Source organism: Anguilla rostrata, chromosome 4 (assembly GCF_018555375.3).
Source record: "Anguilla rostrata isolate EN2019 chromosome 4, ASM1855537v3, whole genome shotgun sequence".
NCBI lineage: Eukaryota > Metazoa > Chordata > Actinopteri > Anguilliformes > Anguillidae > Anguilla > Anguilla rostrata.
Genome location: NC_057936.1, coordinates 56,406,827 through 56,423,314, shown reverse-complemented (window position 1 = coordinate 56,423,314; position 16,488 = coordinate 56,406,827). Strand labels below are relative to the sequence as shown.

The window sequence follows — 16,488 nt, the reverse complement described above, 5'->3', positions numbered from 1 at the left end:
CACGGGACGGTACGGTAATTTCCAGTGTCAAGTGACCCTACGGTACGGTACAGAGTGAAATCCCATCACTGGCACAGAGGGGGAGCTCCGGGGTTAATTGCTCTCAATGTGAAAGAGCCGAGGCTCACATGAAGTCCTAAGAGCACAGTCATCTTGCCTCCCACCCGCGTCAGGACAACGCAGAAACCCTCTACTGTTCTAATAGGGCCGCCCCAGGGCCGCATGGCCAATTTAAATATAATAGGCCTTACATGCTAGGGCATCACAGTAACTGCCACCCAAACTACACTAGAATCAATATCCATTACAGATGTAGCACGTCCATACAAGCCCCGCTCCGCAATTCACAGGCAATCACCCAAAGCCATGTCCCGCGAATGGAAAGGAAAAGTGAGGCGCACGAAGAGTATTTATGACAGTAATCTGTGTGGACGCAAACCTAATTGCCATAGAAAAGATGTCCTGACAGTCGTCGTATAATATATTACTTTCCGGACAATTTTCGGGAGCGCGCGTGCCACAGAGGAGGGAATGGGAATAGATGAGCACCGCATTGGAGGAAGGCAGGCAAAGCACTCAGGAACTCTGACTTTATCCAACCATCTGAAGAGCAATTACCACAACAAAGCAGCCCCGGAACGTCTGCGTGCGCGGATTAAATGCCTCAGCTGTATGTTTTCATTATTTATTCAACCGTTTGATTCGAGAGGGCCATTGGATTTAATAAAAGTCAGCGTAATAGCGATTCTTATTTCATTCCGCACGTAAATAAAAATTAAACTGTCACTCAGGCTCGCGAGAGAGAAAACCAGTTTTTTTTTCATATTTATAGAGTATTTACCGCTGTTGTCATAATTTACAAATGTATGTCGCAATGTATGCGGGAGAGACGATGTTTGGGAATATTCGTATCTGCCATACGTACTGATTGCCTACACCACAAATGATTATTAGAATGTAGCCTGAGAGACCTGAGCTGGTCAGCATGAAGGGGCAACCCAAGATGACCCGGTCATGAAGGACACAGACCCAGGAAATCAATCACTGGCAATAGTGAGCCTCAAATTTTCCTTCTTAGCTTCATCTATTAAAAGAATCATGATTTGCACAGCCGTTTCCTCGTCCCAGTTGATGCGACAGTCTGTAAGGCAGATCTGAGAGAAGCCTGGAGCATGCCCCCAAGCCACAGGTGTCAGAATCCAGTCCTGGAGGGCCACAGCATCTGCTAGTTTTTTCATGCTTCAGCACCAGTTATTCATTTAAGTCGCTGATTGGCTAAAGAATCCACACAACTTGCTCGCAAGGCCTTATCTGGCCCGGAGTTTGACACCCTATGGCCATGCTCAAGGTGACGATTGTCTGGCAGTCGAGGTTGCGTTCAACCCACCCGGGGTGTAATGTCTTGAGCAAGACACATAACCTAACTGCTCGGCAATGAGGGCATCAATTGAAGCTTGGATAGCCATATAATCGTCCATTTACCATTTACCATTTACACCCTACCTAAGCGGCCCATTTCATGGAATAAACGCAGAGTGGTGCGCCATCACAGCCTGCACCATTCAGTTATTTTAGGTCTTAATTACTCTTAACTAGTGCCTTGCATACAATGAGATCGGATTTAGTGTTCTGTTGCATATTTACCAATATGTTCGTCATCCACAGTAACAAATGATACTAAAACCTTCTGTCACAGGGTTTACTGAAACGAATGTACATTGAATAACAAGATATTGTTACACAATATGAATGCAGACTGCGTCAGGTTTAAATTACCATTGTACCATGGCCATTCAACACCCACGCCAACTGAGTATTTCACCAACTGCAAAGATGATGAGCTACAGTAGCATGAAAAACTCAACTTGTGTCACTGATCTATTGTATGAAAATAAGGATCAATGTGTCTCTGGCACCTTTGATAGGTGATAAATCACATAAACATTACCATTTAAATAATGCATCATATAGCAATGCACGCACAAGTAGGAAAGGCAAGTAATTTGAACAGAAGTCAATATTTATTATATTATAAAAAAGGGGAGAGAGAATCCAAGAGACATTTAATGTCCTTTGTACATTCTAAATCCAGTTTACATAATCTATCATTCCCAAATCCCAGGCACAACTTCCTCTCAATTTACAGGAAGGAAATGCTGATAACCATCTATAAATAACATCTCAGCCGTGTATTTAATTACACCAAAAGGAATTAACTACTTTAGTATAAATGTGTACCTGACCTGAAAAAAAAAGCGTAAATTTCAACATAATTTGTAACAATCCATGTAACAATAGACAAAAAAGCAATTCAATACAGTCATCATTATGCGAGGCAGTGGTAACCGATCCTGTTCCTAGAGATCTACCCTTCTGTAATTTTCACTCCAACCCTAACAAAGCACAACCAATTTAACAGCTAGAGATCTTGAATGCTCTTGAATTTATCTTGAATTTACTCACACATTTATCCTCCAAGTACAATTTATACTCTTCGGACTGTAGGAGGAAGCCAAAGCACCAAACAGAAACAGGAAGAACATGGATTTTTAAGTTATAGGGTTTTTTTTTACCTTGTATGCACACGTATGAAATTAAGTCCAACTGATTTATGCATATCTGTTCAGGAAATGTCCTTGATGAATGCCATCATAATGACTGATGAGGATTTTTAATATTCCATTGAAAACCATGAACGCTTTAACAAATTATCCTCTGGGCCATACCATGTGTACATGTTTTAACATTCATGCTATGAGGTGACAATGCTACTCATTGCACCCCGCTGCCACCCTATTCACCTCTATCATTCTGTCTATGTCAGGGCTGCCCATTCCTGTTCCTATTCCTGGAGATCACCATCCAGTAGGTTTTCATTTCAACTCTAGCAAAGCACATCTCAATCAACAGAAAATATCTTGTTGAGCTGCTAATTAGTTGAATCAGGTGTACCAAATTGGGGCTGAAATGAAAACCTGCAGGACGGTAGATCTACAGGAACAGGGCTGGGAGCTCACACAGCTCTGCTCTGTGTGTTTTCCTTTAAGTGATCATCAGTATTTAACTGAGCATTATAATACAATGTTTTTATGTTCTTATTTATAGACACGTTTTGAGAAAAAAGTCCTGTGAGTGTTGTTTGTGCACATTTTAGAATGTAATTATTAAGGTATTAAGTGGATAATGGGTTCATAGCCTTGTCTGGGATATTAGACTGTTACCACAGACAATAAACACATTTGCATTTCAGGCATTTAGCAGACTCTCTAATCCAGAGCAACCCGCACAGCTTACTTTTGTTGCATATACAATAAATTTACGCAGCTGGATATTTACTGACGCAATTCAGGTTAAGTACCTCGCTCAGGGGTACAATGGCCCCGCCTTGGAATCAAATGTACAACCTCGGATTTACATTACAAAATTACATTACAAATTACATTTGTTTGGCAGACCTTTTTATCCAAAGTGGCGTACAATAAGTGCATACCGAAGGTCACAAACACGGTAAAATTACAAGAAGAGAATTTTTTCCTACCTCAGTCTAAATGAAGGAAATAAAAGAACAAATCTGTCAGACTAATACCTGTGAAAAGGTTGAAACATGAAATACCATTGTTAACAGTCTGGCTATATTTGAATTTCCTAGGCAACTTTGATATATTAAACACAAAGGGGGACCTTGTGTACACAAGTATTCACTTCAGAGAAAGCAATGAGCTGGGGAAAAGGTCCTAAGGTCCAACAAAGGGAATATTAAATACACTGGTTTTGGAGGTCTTTGAAGATACTTGTAACCTCTATTTTATAGCTACTTTGGCTAACAATACTGCTGCTTTAACACCCCAAGCTAAAGAAAACACTGACAGACCATCCTGCTCTTTCGACATGAAGGAAATCCAATATATTTTTCGAAGACAATGAAAAGCATTTATTTATCAAAGCCTGGACACTAGGGGTGATCGCACAATGTATGAGAGAGGATGGATTTAGGAATGCGGTTAAATCTTCAGTTGTACAGCATGTGTTCACATGGTCTTATAGTGCACTTTAACTGTTTTGAAAATGTATCAGAGCATAATCAAGGTTGGCTTTCTATCACTTGGCATTAACTTTTTTTATTTAAGTAGAAATTTGTGTAATATCCAACTTCTCTCTTAATAATAACTCCTCTTGACAGAGTTTGCGCTCCATATGATGAGAGTGCCAACAGTGGATAGTTTGGTTTGGATCTGGATTCCTACCAAACTGGTCCTGGTGGTCAACAAATCAGTGGTTTCATCAAGACCCCTGAAAGATCAATTTATATCAAAGATACTAATTAAGGGAGACAGTGACCAAGATCTCATATTTTCAAAGGAACTATTTATGAGTAATCCATCTCCTCAAATGTAACTGCAAAAGTCCAGAGTGCTTTGTATCTTGAAGACAATTCTGCTTAGCTCTCCCTGGGTGGGTGTATTTCCCACAGTGCTGGTTGAAGCAGGATTAGGCAGGATTAAGGAAATTATGTGTACAATACAAACAAATAGCCTACTATTATTTTACTAATGCCTGTATGCCCCTGTCCTCTTTTTTAAATCTAATATATGGTCACCCACATTTACTGGGCTAGACATTTAGGCAGCAAGTAACATCTACTAAGCTAGCTACAGCAGATACCGTGCCAGATAACTAGACAGTCCATTAGCAAGCAACCCACTTCTCCTGGGTCTGAGTATCATAGTCTGTCACATGACTGCTGAATACACCACCATTCACCTGCTTCAAATAATATTAGCTCACTGTCCCCTAATGCTCAAGCTGCATGCTTGGGTTGCCAATGCTCATCCAGGGTTCAGCCTCTGCTTTCAAGGAATTGCTCACATTTTTTGTTAAGCAGAATTGTACGGCTGATTTATCTGCCAGGAAGATTCACTGCTATTGAGCTGGTTTAAGAAATGCTCCGACCTTATATTCTTACTCTTCACTGAGTAAGTAAACAGTGGTCTTGCTTTCTATTTTCAGCTTTTCATTGGCATGCAAATATCAGGGATAATTCTAACAAGAAATGTAATTCTGGCCAATTTCCACAAATTGTTCAATGTCAATAAAATCAACATCAACAGTTTACCTATTATTACAAATTTCCAATGCCTTCAACAACAGTTAAAATACAGACAGTCGTATGGGATGGCTGTTGCCTACTCAAATTCAGAGTACCGATTCTCTTTAAAAAAAGAAAAAAATATTTAGGGGCTGGTCATAAAACATGTAGGACATGCAAAGAAAAAGAACAGTATGAACCTGACTCTTGTGTCTCATTCCATCATTTCTACAGTGGAGATAATGGAAGCCTGAGGGGGATGAGACTTCTCACTTTAATGTGCTCGCTCCCCCAGCAAACAAAGGCAAAAGTGTCTTATGACAGTTTAAATGCTCACTGAGCTTTAACAGTGTCACAGGGCACAAGGCTCAAGATAAACCTAACACCATAATGTAAATAGTATACAATTACACTTTCTTAACCAGGTCCACATAGGGCACTCGTATATATGAGGTGTTATATTAAAATATAACCCAGCGCCTTATCAGTAACTGCAAAGAGAAAAAAAAACGCAGATTGTATGTACGCGTCAAAGAGTCCTTGATAGAACTTTCAGTTCAACTCTACTCCCCCAAACAGAACATCATTCATCTCAAGGGAACTCCCCTTTCAGAACTGCAATACCAAACTAACGTCAAAATCCCTTCCACTCTCACTTATTTGTATTGATTAGTTCATGGCTAATGCCGTTCACAATAATTACAGCAGGGTGAAAAGCAACAACGCGGGGATGGCCAAATACTGCAAGCTGCAGCGGTTCCCCTTCTTCAACATGCTGCATATGAACTGGATGTAATTAGACATGGCTTGCTGCACGGAAGGCTGATCCACAAAACCGGGTGACAGGGACCTTCATTAGTCCCGCAGACACTCTTTCCCACTTTTAACAAAGAAAAACCACTCGGGTAATTAATTAAGATTTTACTGTAGGAAAAAAAAAAAAAAAAAACGTGTTGCTCCAGTCACCTCAGGTGGCTAAAGCTTTCAGCTTCCAGTGACTGGCTCCCTCGCCATATTCAGAAGGAGCAGTGATGCGTGTTACAGGAGAGAACAGTGGAGAATCATGTTTAATGGCCATGCAGGGGAACAAATGCTTTGACAATGTGCACCTGTAATACTGTAAGCATTTGTATTGTATTGAGGAGGGTAGACAGCATAATGTAATAAAACATCTGCAAGCCCCATAAAAAAAGGTATATTCCTCTAGGTTGGAAATAAATCCCATCACCCTTAGTGACTATAATATCTGAGTGCCTCCATTTTGTTCGTGGTGCAGTGAACCAAGCCACTGTGTGGGGCAGGCAGCTGTAAATTAAAACCCAACCACATCGCAGAGCATTGTGCTCTCTGACCAGACTGCTGAATAAAACCGTTCACTTTACTCACTGTCTCCTTCTTCCTGCATCAGCTAAGTTCTGCTTCCTCTGTCTAAAAGATCTCACCATGTATAATTCACCATGTACGTACTATGCATATAAACTGCATGAACATGACAAAACCTATCGTAAAATTATAAAATATGTGTTATCAATGCTCTCACAATGACTTATGCAACTTTATTACATGAAATACATGCAGACAAGGGCAACAGATGAATCTGCATGTATAATTAATAATGGTAGAGCAGAGGTAACAGTAAGTCTACTGGGAATGTGTTTTTGGTACCGCTTAAAGGTGCTATATCTAACTTTTTAAACATAGATAGATAGTTTTTTTAAAAACATCGACAGAACTTGCAGAAAGATGCAGAGTAAAAGTATTGCTTTTCCTCAAAATTATATTGACTTGACTGTAATTTCAAATATATTTTACAGTCTGTCTTAGACACTAGGGATACCACCGCCTACAACACCCCAGAGCCACTAGAACACCCATCTTTTTCTCACATATAAAATGTGCAGTTAGAGTTACAGTGAAGAAATGGCTGACGTCATTGGTAAGAGCACGGCTCCACCAGAGAGCCAGCTAAGCCCAAACCAGCTGGAAAAGGATTCTGCAAACTCCATTCAAAAGCTCACCTTTGCAAAAAGATTCAAAAGACTCCAAAACTTTTCTTAAAGAACAGCCATGACTGTCTAACAGGAAAACTGCTGTGTTGAACACAATGCAATATGCAAAAAGGACAAAAGCAAGCATGAAGGAACACAGACGGAGACACATGTCCGCACTGTTGCGTAAATATACATATCTGATCCATTCCACTCTCCTTCAGACAAATAACCCACTTCTGAAAAAAGGTCCCACAGTAAGGCTTGAGAATTTATACATAAGACAAGATTTTGGCCCGACTATCATTCCACACATTCACAAAGTCGATAGCAGGTTTCCTCGGCTAAATGAATTAAGTCATCCCATTCCAAACATTTCTGAGCCATTACACATTTGCTTGTTTGGCACTCTGCTCTTGGGAGATTTGTACAGCGGTTAACCTGAGTTTCATTAGAGCGACTGGCTGGCATGGATCCTCAGAACACTGCAAGTTGAGGCGTTTAGCCAAGGGACTGAGCGTATCGCTGCTTTTGGTGATAGCCCCTGAGCGCCCAGCCGTGCTAGACTGACAGCACGAGTGGCAGGGCTCCTTCTCCGGCTCGAACGCAGCCATTAATCTTCCGACAGCGCCGAGGCCTATCTTTCAAACATCCCTCCTTCCGTGCTGTCACTTTCCTTTTATGCAGCCATCGGGCCTGGTGCATTTCCTCTGCGCTACCGCCCATACTTAATCTTCTTACACCTGTACACCAGGTTATCTCCCAGGACGGGGACCGGAGCCTCATAGGCAAACAGCTAATAGTTTTAGCCTCTCAGGGAAACTCGTCCTGACAAGTTTCAAACAGCCTCCATCCCTCGATAACAAAGAGAAACAGGTTTGCAACAGATCTGGTCCCAGTTCTTTAAATTGCATCGGTCTGCTACAGAAACTGTGAAAATAAGGAATTGTACAACATTGAGGTCCCATGAAAACACAAATACACTGATCAGTGAGAAGCATTGTGACTTCCCAGTATTTTTGGCTGTGAAAAACCAGCCCTCAGAAAAGGTGATGCCCCCAACTCACTGAGTGAATGGCTTGTGCAGAATGATATTTTACCACATTATTGTCATATATACAGTGAGCTCCAACATGTTTGGGACAAAGACATATTTTTTCTTGATTTGGCTCTGTACTCCACAATTAAAAATTTGTAATCAACCACATGTGGTTAAAGTGCAGATTCTCAGCAACCAGGGAGTGTGCTTTTTCTTTTCTTTAATAAACTGTCTCTCCATCATCTGAAGTACTGTTTATGCATTCCATGAAAAAAATGCTGAGCACAGCTATTGAAGTTATATCAATGACAGTACCTAGCCAACTTATCTCCTCTGGCTTGAATTGAGAAATACTGCTGTAGAATGAGGGATCCTGCTCTGATGTTATTTGCTGGTAGATTTCAATGAGCAGCCTATCATCTTAGCCTTCCTCCAGCACACCTATGATATCACTCTGATGTCAATGCACAGAAAGTGATGGGTTAAAACAAACTCAGGGTCAAACCCCATGTAGAGGTACAAACTCAGCGTCAAACCCCATGTGCAGTAAATGGGAAACCTCATTTTACAAGAACTCTTTTTTCCTATTATATTTACACACCTGCAATAAACATAAATGGGTCTTTTGAAAGGTGCTTTTAATAAGGTAGTGGATAAAAGCTGCAGAGCAGTTCACTGGCAGACTAACGTTTCTTTGCTTGAGTGGCTATACTGAATATTTGGAATAGCAGATGGTCCAACTGCTGAAAATGTGTGAATATTTTAGAAAAGCACAAATGACAGCTGTCAATGGGTGTGGGACAGATGTCACATAACCCAACACTCTATGCCAACCGAGTTTGATAGTCTGACTGCACTTAATCATCCTATACAGGGAAATAATGAAAAAAGGATCATCCAAAATGCATAAAGCACAATTCTTGAGATAGCTCTGAAAGATTTTAAAGAGGATTTTCAATATTTGAAGTATAATAGGCCTACTTTTGTTTTGAGAAATGAAAAACAGTAAACTTTCTTTGGTTGATGTGGTTAACACTGCTTAAACCATTTTATCTTAATAATTTCATTTTAAATGATAAGTAGTGTATTGATAAACCAATACACTACTTATCATTTCACAACTTCCAATTACAAATGCACAATAATTATTGCTCCTTTAACCCAGCTTGATACATTTGCAGAAAACATCAAACACTAAATAAATTCACCTAATCAAAATCATGCTCATACTCAAGTTACTGGCTCCAATCCCCAGCCATCTGCTCAAGTTTGACTGTAACAGGAAATGTTGATTGACACATTAAATCAACCAGTTATCCAGGTAACCTTGAATATTACTAGTGCAATGCCCAAGAGCCTAGGTTTTCAGCAGGGGGTCTGCAGACCCCTGGGGTTCCTTGAAGGTACTGTAGGCGGGTTCCTGGCCAGACTTGATATGCAATGACTATATAAAGATCTGAAAACATATAAAACCTTTTTATCTTATTACGGGGTCCCTGGATCAAAAAAGGTTGAACACACCTGCTCTAGAGATTTCACTAGTTGCTCTTGCTTCTCCTCCTTAATCAGCACCCCTGGTTGCTATAGAGATTCTAAATGGAACCTCAATTATTGAAAGAGAACAGAATGTTAACACAATCAAAGGTTCATCTGGCTTCATTTGAATTTCTTTAGCTAGTGATTTGCTCTTCCAGATACTTAACAGCTTAATTCAGACAGTGCTCTGTCTTCATTTACATGGTGTCCTAACTCCTATGGTTACATTTTTTCTCTACAATTTATATATGTACTTTTCAAGCAGCAAAAAGCAGAACATGGATGTGAAAACCCATACAATCATTCACTTAAAGCCTCCTGAAGACACTGAAAATGTGCTTGAGAAGAAATGTGGGAAATATTGACCGATTACTTTCACTGAAAAGGTAATAAAGGCCACTGTACACATGAGTGCTGTAGTCAAGCCAGGGAGGAATGTACTGGTAATTACTATTTGTTTCCCTTTTGCAAGTGAGCCTAGCATTAAAATGTCTTATGTTGAAACAAGCGTCATGAACTCTGAATGTGCAGTGATGGGACCAACAGGACTGCCTGTGTCCCTGACAGAGAAAAGCTGCAGCGAACTGATGGATCTGGCTTTCATTTGTGTCCATCAAAGGCAAAGAATGCAAAGCCAACCTGTTTGCTAATGAGCGTGGGAGTCAGCTTTAATCCAGATGCCAATGTTCTGCAGCAAATTAAAAATTAAAAGCTCAGAACAAAAATGCACAAAAGGGTTATAACCTCTACATTCTATAAAATAACATCAAATCATCTTTATCTGCTGCAAAAGCTATTTAGTGAGTTTACCTGTTTGGGTAACATTTTACATGAATGGTCCAACATATATTAGAGGTACATAACTTCTTTATAAGCATCATATACATCATATACAGAGACATTCAGAAATGCTTCAGTCCATAACCATAAATGGGTATATGGTGTGTGTCATGGTAATGTCATGGCTGTATCAGTGACTTAACACACCATGCGACCATTGACATTTTTCATGTTTATCGACTGCTTACGAAGGTGTTATGTGCTGCTTATGAAGGGGTTATACACGTCTCATGGAGAAAGTCCATTTACATCACTGAACGTGAAATTAAAGTTAACCAACTTGTAGCGATCCACCTACAAACTGAAGCACTGGGTAACACTCTCTTTACCAGTACAAAGGGCCATGGGAAATCAACAGCTATTTAATATTTCTGTAATGGCAGAACAGAGCCCAGTGACAACCATAGCCTTACCTATTCTGACTTTCACATAGCTGTACCAATATGTGTTCATTGAAGTGTGTTCTAAATAATACTTTCTGATGTAGACATTCTGTGTGAACAGCACACATAATTCTGAGCTCTGGAAAATTACTTGTCACTTGTTTTGCTGCTTGTCACTCTCCAACCAGTAAGGAGCGACTGTAATATACGATTTCCACATCTGTCCTCTTCCGCTTTTTTATCCTTTCGTATAATATGCATCTTACCAAGGTTGTGAATAAATCAGTTTCATACAATTATTTTATCACTTTGTCAAGCAGAGAGAGGAAACTGTTCAAAGTTATCCAAAGTTAATAATTGTTGTTTGACTGTGTGGGTTCTGATGTGTTGAAAATGCAGAAAGCAATTAGTGGCGAGCAAGGCCAAAAGTCATAATTTCACTGACATATAGAGGAAGAAGGGACACTATGGGAAACTATGATCAGACAAACATGCCCTAGTACAAACTACTGCTTACCTATAATTGCCACAGAATGGATCCATTCCTACACACAGCCAGCTTTCGTAAGGTACTTAAGACTCTGACTTTAGTATCTTCAGTAGCACCTCTTTTCCAGTTTCTCCCAGCATGCACCATATTTAAATTACACTGTATAAACACCCAAGTATACTTCAGGTTTTCAGCACTCGTGACAAAACAGGTGATGTGCTTTCCTGTTATTCCTAACCAAGAAGTGGATCTACTGTATGCACATACTGTATCTTGCATATCTTTAGATCTGAGTTATATGAAATTGCAGTCAACAGTCTTGTTCTGCTCTTCACTTACAGCAAACCTTAAAAACATTTTACTGATATCACTGGCCTGACATTTTCTAGCTTAATTTCTTTGCCAATGTCCAGTCCAGTCAACCCTCTTCCTTAAAACATAAAATGTAATAAATTAGTAGGTAAAGAAAGCAACAATTATGGATTCTTTTTTCTACCTGATAATGGGCTATTTCCACGTAAAATATGCAGATTTCCATCTAATCCAGTAAAGATAGTTGAAAGACATCTGAATGGAACCATCAAACTCATCTCAGTTATGTTATGGGTCGGTGAAAACTATCAGATTCAACTCAATGCAGTACACAGTATTCCCCCCCCCCCAAAAAAAAAAAAGTCTGACATAAAACGTGTCTTTTATAATCACTGGATAACAATATGCCAGTGCATATTTCAGCTGAATTGGTAAAGATGGGCATTTAAGCCGGGGCATAATTCAAAAAGTGTAAAAAGTCAAATGCCGTTCAATGCCTGATTATAATGAAGTCGGACGGCAAGATATTTATTCAGTTTTAATGCTGATTCCAACGTCAGTAATAGGCCCGTTCCCTATAAAGAAATGTGCAGAAATTAACTCGTCAGGCGCCCTTTACTTCACACTTGAACCGACTGCAACAGCTGTATCAAGTGACTCTGATCACTTTCCCAGCATGTCAGGTTTAGGCTATAAATGCCCCAGGTTTTGAAATGAAATTTGGATCATCGCAATGCAAAGTTCCTGATCCCCATACGAAATTTTTGCTTCCACGTTTTACAGAAGCTACTCCATGTTTTACCGTTACTCAATTGAGACGCCAAATTTATTCAGAGCGCTGACATCTAGGACAAGTGGGACTAATCAGCCTGAAGTTAATGTATGCCTTACTCCTTCATAATGATTCCCACATATTCATGAAGCGGACACCCAAACCAACCGTGTCAGTTCTACTAATCATCTTGCACATTATATTTAATTAATATGTAATCGTAAAAAACGTGCCATTTGTTAGAACATTGTGCGCTCGGAACAGATAAGAGTTGTTTAATACAAACTATGCTTTACTTACGTTGGATAGTTGAATAATTGTCCATTAGTTATTGAGTGCGTAAAATGAATGAGGAAGAATCCAATTATAATTCCAAAACGAGCCGTTGGTCGCTGGAGTCTCAATAAAGGTGAGAATTCAAGGAGTGCCAAGCCATGGTGCAGCTAGCCTTCCAGTTGCGCTAAAGATAGTCTCCTTCAGGAGCGCGCGGCAGGGCACCCGCATGCTGTTCAAAAAGGTACTAAAAGTACTCAAATAAAAAGCGAATAACAATGATAGTCGAAGTGATGCGCCTGACGACTGATGTACAGTTCAACTGAATCGAAGACTACCACTGCAAACCGTGACGAAAAGCATCAATCCATTTCTCCGTCGTTTTGTAACTGCAATGTCCAGCTTCATTTTATCTGAAGCCATTATCGCTGTTATCATCTTCAAAACATTTCATTCCAACAAAACGAAATACCGGTAAGCTAGAATACAAATTCAGCAGAAAACGTAGCAATAACGCACGAGTTGGTCTGTATTTCCTTTCTCGGTGAGCCCTCCTACTCACTCACACCGGCAAAGGAAGTCATATTCTGTTGTCAGTAAGCATTTCAGAGATACGTTAGCAGCCCGTTTTGGCCCGTAATGTAAAGATTTTCTGCTATGTGAGAGGCGTTGAACGAGAGCGTCTTTCTTATGCATCCTGATGAATGAGCAGAGAGAAGGAGAACGGAATGAAGACAGAAAGGGGACACGAGAGGAGTGGTCTGTTTGTGTATGTCAGTGAGTGAGCGTGTGAGGGGGAGTGAAGAGCTAGTGGTATCTGATTAAATGCCAGAGCGCATACGGTGTCCTCGCTATATTTTACCCAGATAGTACAAACGAACCATACCGTTAACGTTGAAAATTCCCGCAGGATTTTCTAGAGGAGGCAATACATCATGAGAGAACAGGTGATGCTCTTTGTGAACCTAGGTATTTATTGTATTAAATAACAACTATAGCTATAATCGCACATCAGGACATTATTTTAGGATATGAATAGGTTTCAACCTACAGGGCTTTAAAACCGTGCAAAATCCCATTTACCATTTCAGTAGCCACCTTTAATTAAACAATATGCCTATACTTACGTATATGTTGCAAATTTAACTTTCTCTGCGTTTAGTGAGTTGAAAGAAATGATATTATTAACGACGTCTAAAAGTCGTTTTCTGGAATGTGTCAAATTTAAAAGCAGCAAGTGCTATAGTAAACCTATTTGTTGCCCACGCCAGTGTAATGCACCTGCCATGTTTACTTGAAAACAAATTCAACCCGCCCATTATGTTGAACTTTATTCAGAAAGGGGGGCGTAAATGAAAAATTACTATTTGTAAAACAGTAGTGGCAATAAAGTCCTGTCATAACAAAATTATAAATGTGGACATCTCGATACAGGGCACATTTACAGACCTGCAATTATCTAGTAAACTGTGTTAAACAAAGCAATACATTTGTATATTTATCTATCTCTAGTGAAAGTGAGACAGGCAATTGACCCGCTCCTTAAACTTAATGTGCCAGATCAATCACTCAGTTGCAGTTGTAAAAAACAGTCTTCTTGGTGGTATTATTTCCACATTAGAATTAGAACAATGATCCAGAACATGGGGATCTTCATTTGAATATTTGGTCCATGGTATTAATGAATTAACAGTGGTTTTAATGTACAAGTCACCCAGTAAAACAGTTGAACTAATTCACACCATGTGTTTCCAAGAGCAATCTTTCATAGACTGACGAGTACACTTAAATTATCATAAACATTGAAATATATCAGCACCTAAGGCTTTAATCCAATATTCATAAGTTCAAGGCTTTTAGCATATTTAAATTTATATTTAAATATGACTACATTATGTTATAAATGCATTACATTATGTATCTGTTGGCTCAGTCATCCAGGAGGGCTTAAAATATTACACTGTGCAGTGAATTCTTTAACCCGTGCAAAAAAACTTAATTTTACTGGGATATAGTTATTGCAAAGTAAACAAACATTCATCTAAGGCATGAGAGTACAACATTCACTCAGTGTAGCATATGCTGTCCTTGTATTGTATCTTCGTAAAACCAAGTGCAATCTGGGAAAAATATGTAATCAGACACAACAGGCAGTACCTGGGGGTTTAAAGCGTGTGGATACAGATTGAGTGTGCAGAGTCCTAATAGAGAGTGCAGAAGTGGTGAGGCTCCAGTGCCACTGAACACTCATGTGATGCATCTGTTGTGACATGTTTTTACCATTTACACTTCCAACAAAAAAAAACCAGAAATGCATACACACAAACTTTTCTCAGACATTTACTGAGCACCAAGAAACTACTAGTATAGACTGAAGGTTCCACTTGCATAGAAAATATAAAATTATTTTATAATAATTTTGTAAGGTAATTTCAATGCTGAATGAAGGTATGATTTGAAATGAGAGAGCAAATGTATCATGACACAGCTGCTGGATATTTATGTATGTAATTTGTTACTGGTATTTCTAGGATTCATGTTTAATGAACTGAAGTAAAATTAGCATTTTATGTAATACTTAACTGATGATGGGGTGACTCAAAGTAAAATAGTAAAATAGTAAAATAACGTGTTATCTTGCTGGATGACATTGGCCATTCTGCAATGCTAAGCTCCAACAAAAAATGACTATAGCAAATATTGGTAATGGTAATGTTGCTTAGCTTCTACAGTATATCTTCAAGCTTACTGGGGAACTAATATGGCTATTTTTTTGTAAGAACGCAGAAATTACAATGCCATTCAATGAGTAATTTCCCCTATTTCAGGTCAGCATAAGTATTGGGATATAGTACATTTTGACCATTTTAATGACTGAGGTCAATATTTTGTAGCATACTAATATATATCAGGTTCATGATGTGATCCGTTGAGGTGCTCTGCCAAGATTTTTCACTGCCTCTTTCAGTTGCTGTGTGTTTCTTGGACTTCCCTTTTGAGCAAGTGAAAATCATGTACAATGGGGTTTAAATTTGGTGACTGTCTGGGTCATGTCAAGCACTTCCATCTTTTCTTCCTGATAAGCTCCTTTGTTCAGTTTGCTGTATGTTGCTGCCATCACTGGTTACATCACCAGTAAAGACCATTGAACTGGTTCCAGATGGAGCCTTACAGGCAAAAGCCATCTCATTGCCTCCACCATGTGTAACAGAAGAACTAGTACGTCAAGAGTTCTGTGCAGCTCCTCTTTATCCAAACTTCCACTTTTTCCATCAGTCTGGTAAAGGTTCATCTTTGTCTCATCAAACCATAAGCCTTGTTTACAAAACGCAGACTCATTTTCACGTTTTAATTCCTATCTGGCCCCGCTGTTCTTGGTGCTGATGAGAGGTTCATATATGCAAGTGTAGCCTCTGTAATTTGCCTCTCTCTGTCTTCTGTGCAATATATTTACTCCCAATGTATGGACATCATGAGCAATTACTCGAGCAGACAATTTAGGAGTTTTTTGACGATCACCCTGTCATCATTTTCCGATGTCTTCTATGAATGGCCTGATCGCCGGTGACACCTAAGTGCTGCAGAACTTAGTTTCTTCTTTTGGATATCCTAATACAGTTGACTTTGGAACATTCTGCAATTGGTCTGATTGATTTTTTTCTTTTCTTTCACCCTCAGAATAGTTTTCTTGGTTGTCGTACTCAGTTTCCTGACCCTCGTCAGCAGTTTCCTTGTCTCGTATCTTTTAGCTTATAAAGTATATTCTGCA

The 16,488-nt window shown here is 39.4% G+C and overlaps 1 protein-coding gene across 17 annotated transcripts in view; it reads right to left on the bottom strand.

Annotated features, from left to right (window-relative positions):
- The window catches only part of lrrc7 (leucine rich repeat containing 7), a 134,479-nt gene that overhangs the window by 65,835 nt on the left and 52,156 nt on the right, over window positions 1–16,488 (bottom strand). For 3 of the 17 annotated variants that reach the window (XM_064333352.1, XM_064333356.1, XM_064333353.1), the window contains exon 1: window positions 12,747–13,540. The exons of 2 other annotated variants lie outside the window; for them this stretch is intronic. In XM_064333352.1, the coding sequence (XP_064189422.1) occupies window positions 12,747–12,771 (25 nt within the window). In that variant the 5' untranslated portion in view covers window positions 12,772–13,540. Of the gene's footprint in view, window positions 1–12,746; window positions 13,542–16,488 lie in introns of those variants that run through there. 12 more of the 17 variants (XM_064333361.1, XM_064333363.1, XM_064333368.1 and 9 more) reach the window with 7 other exon arrangements.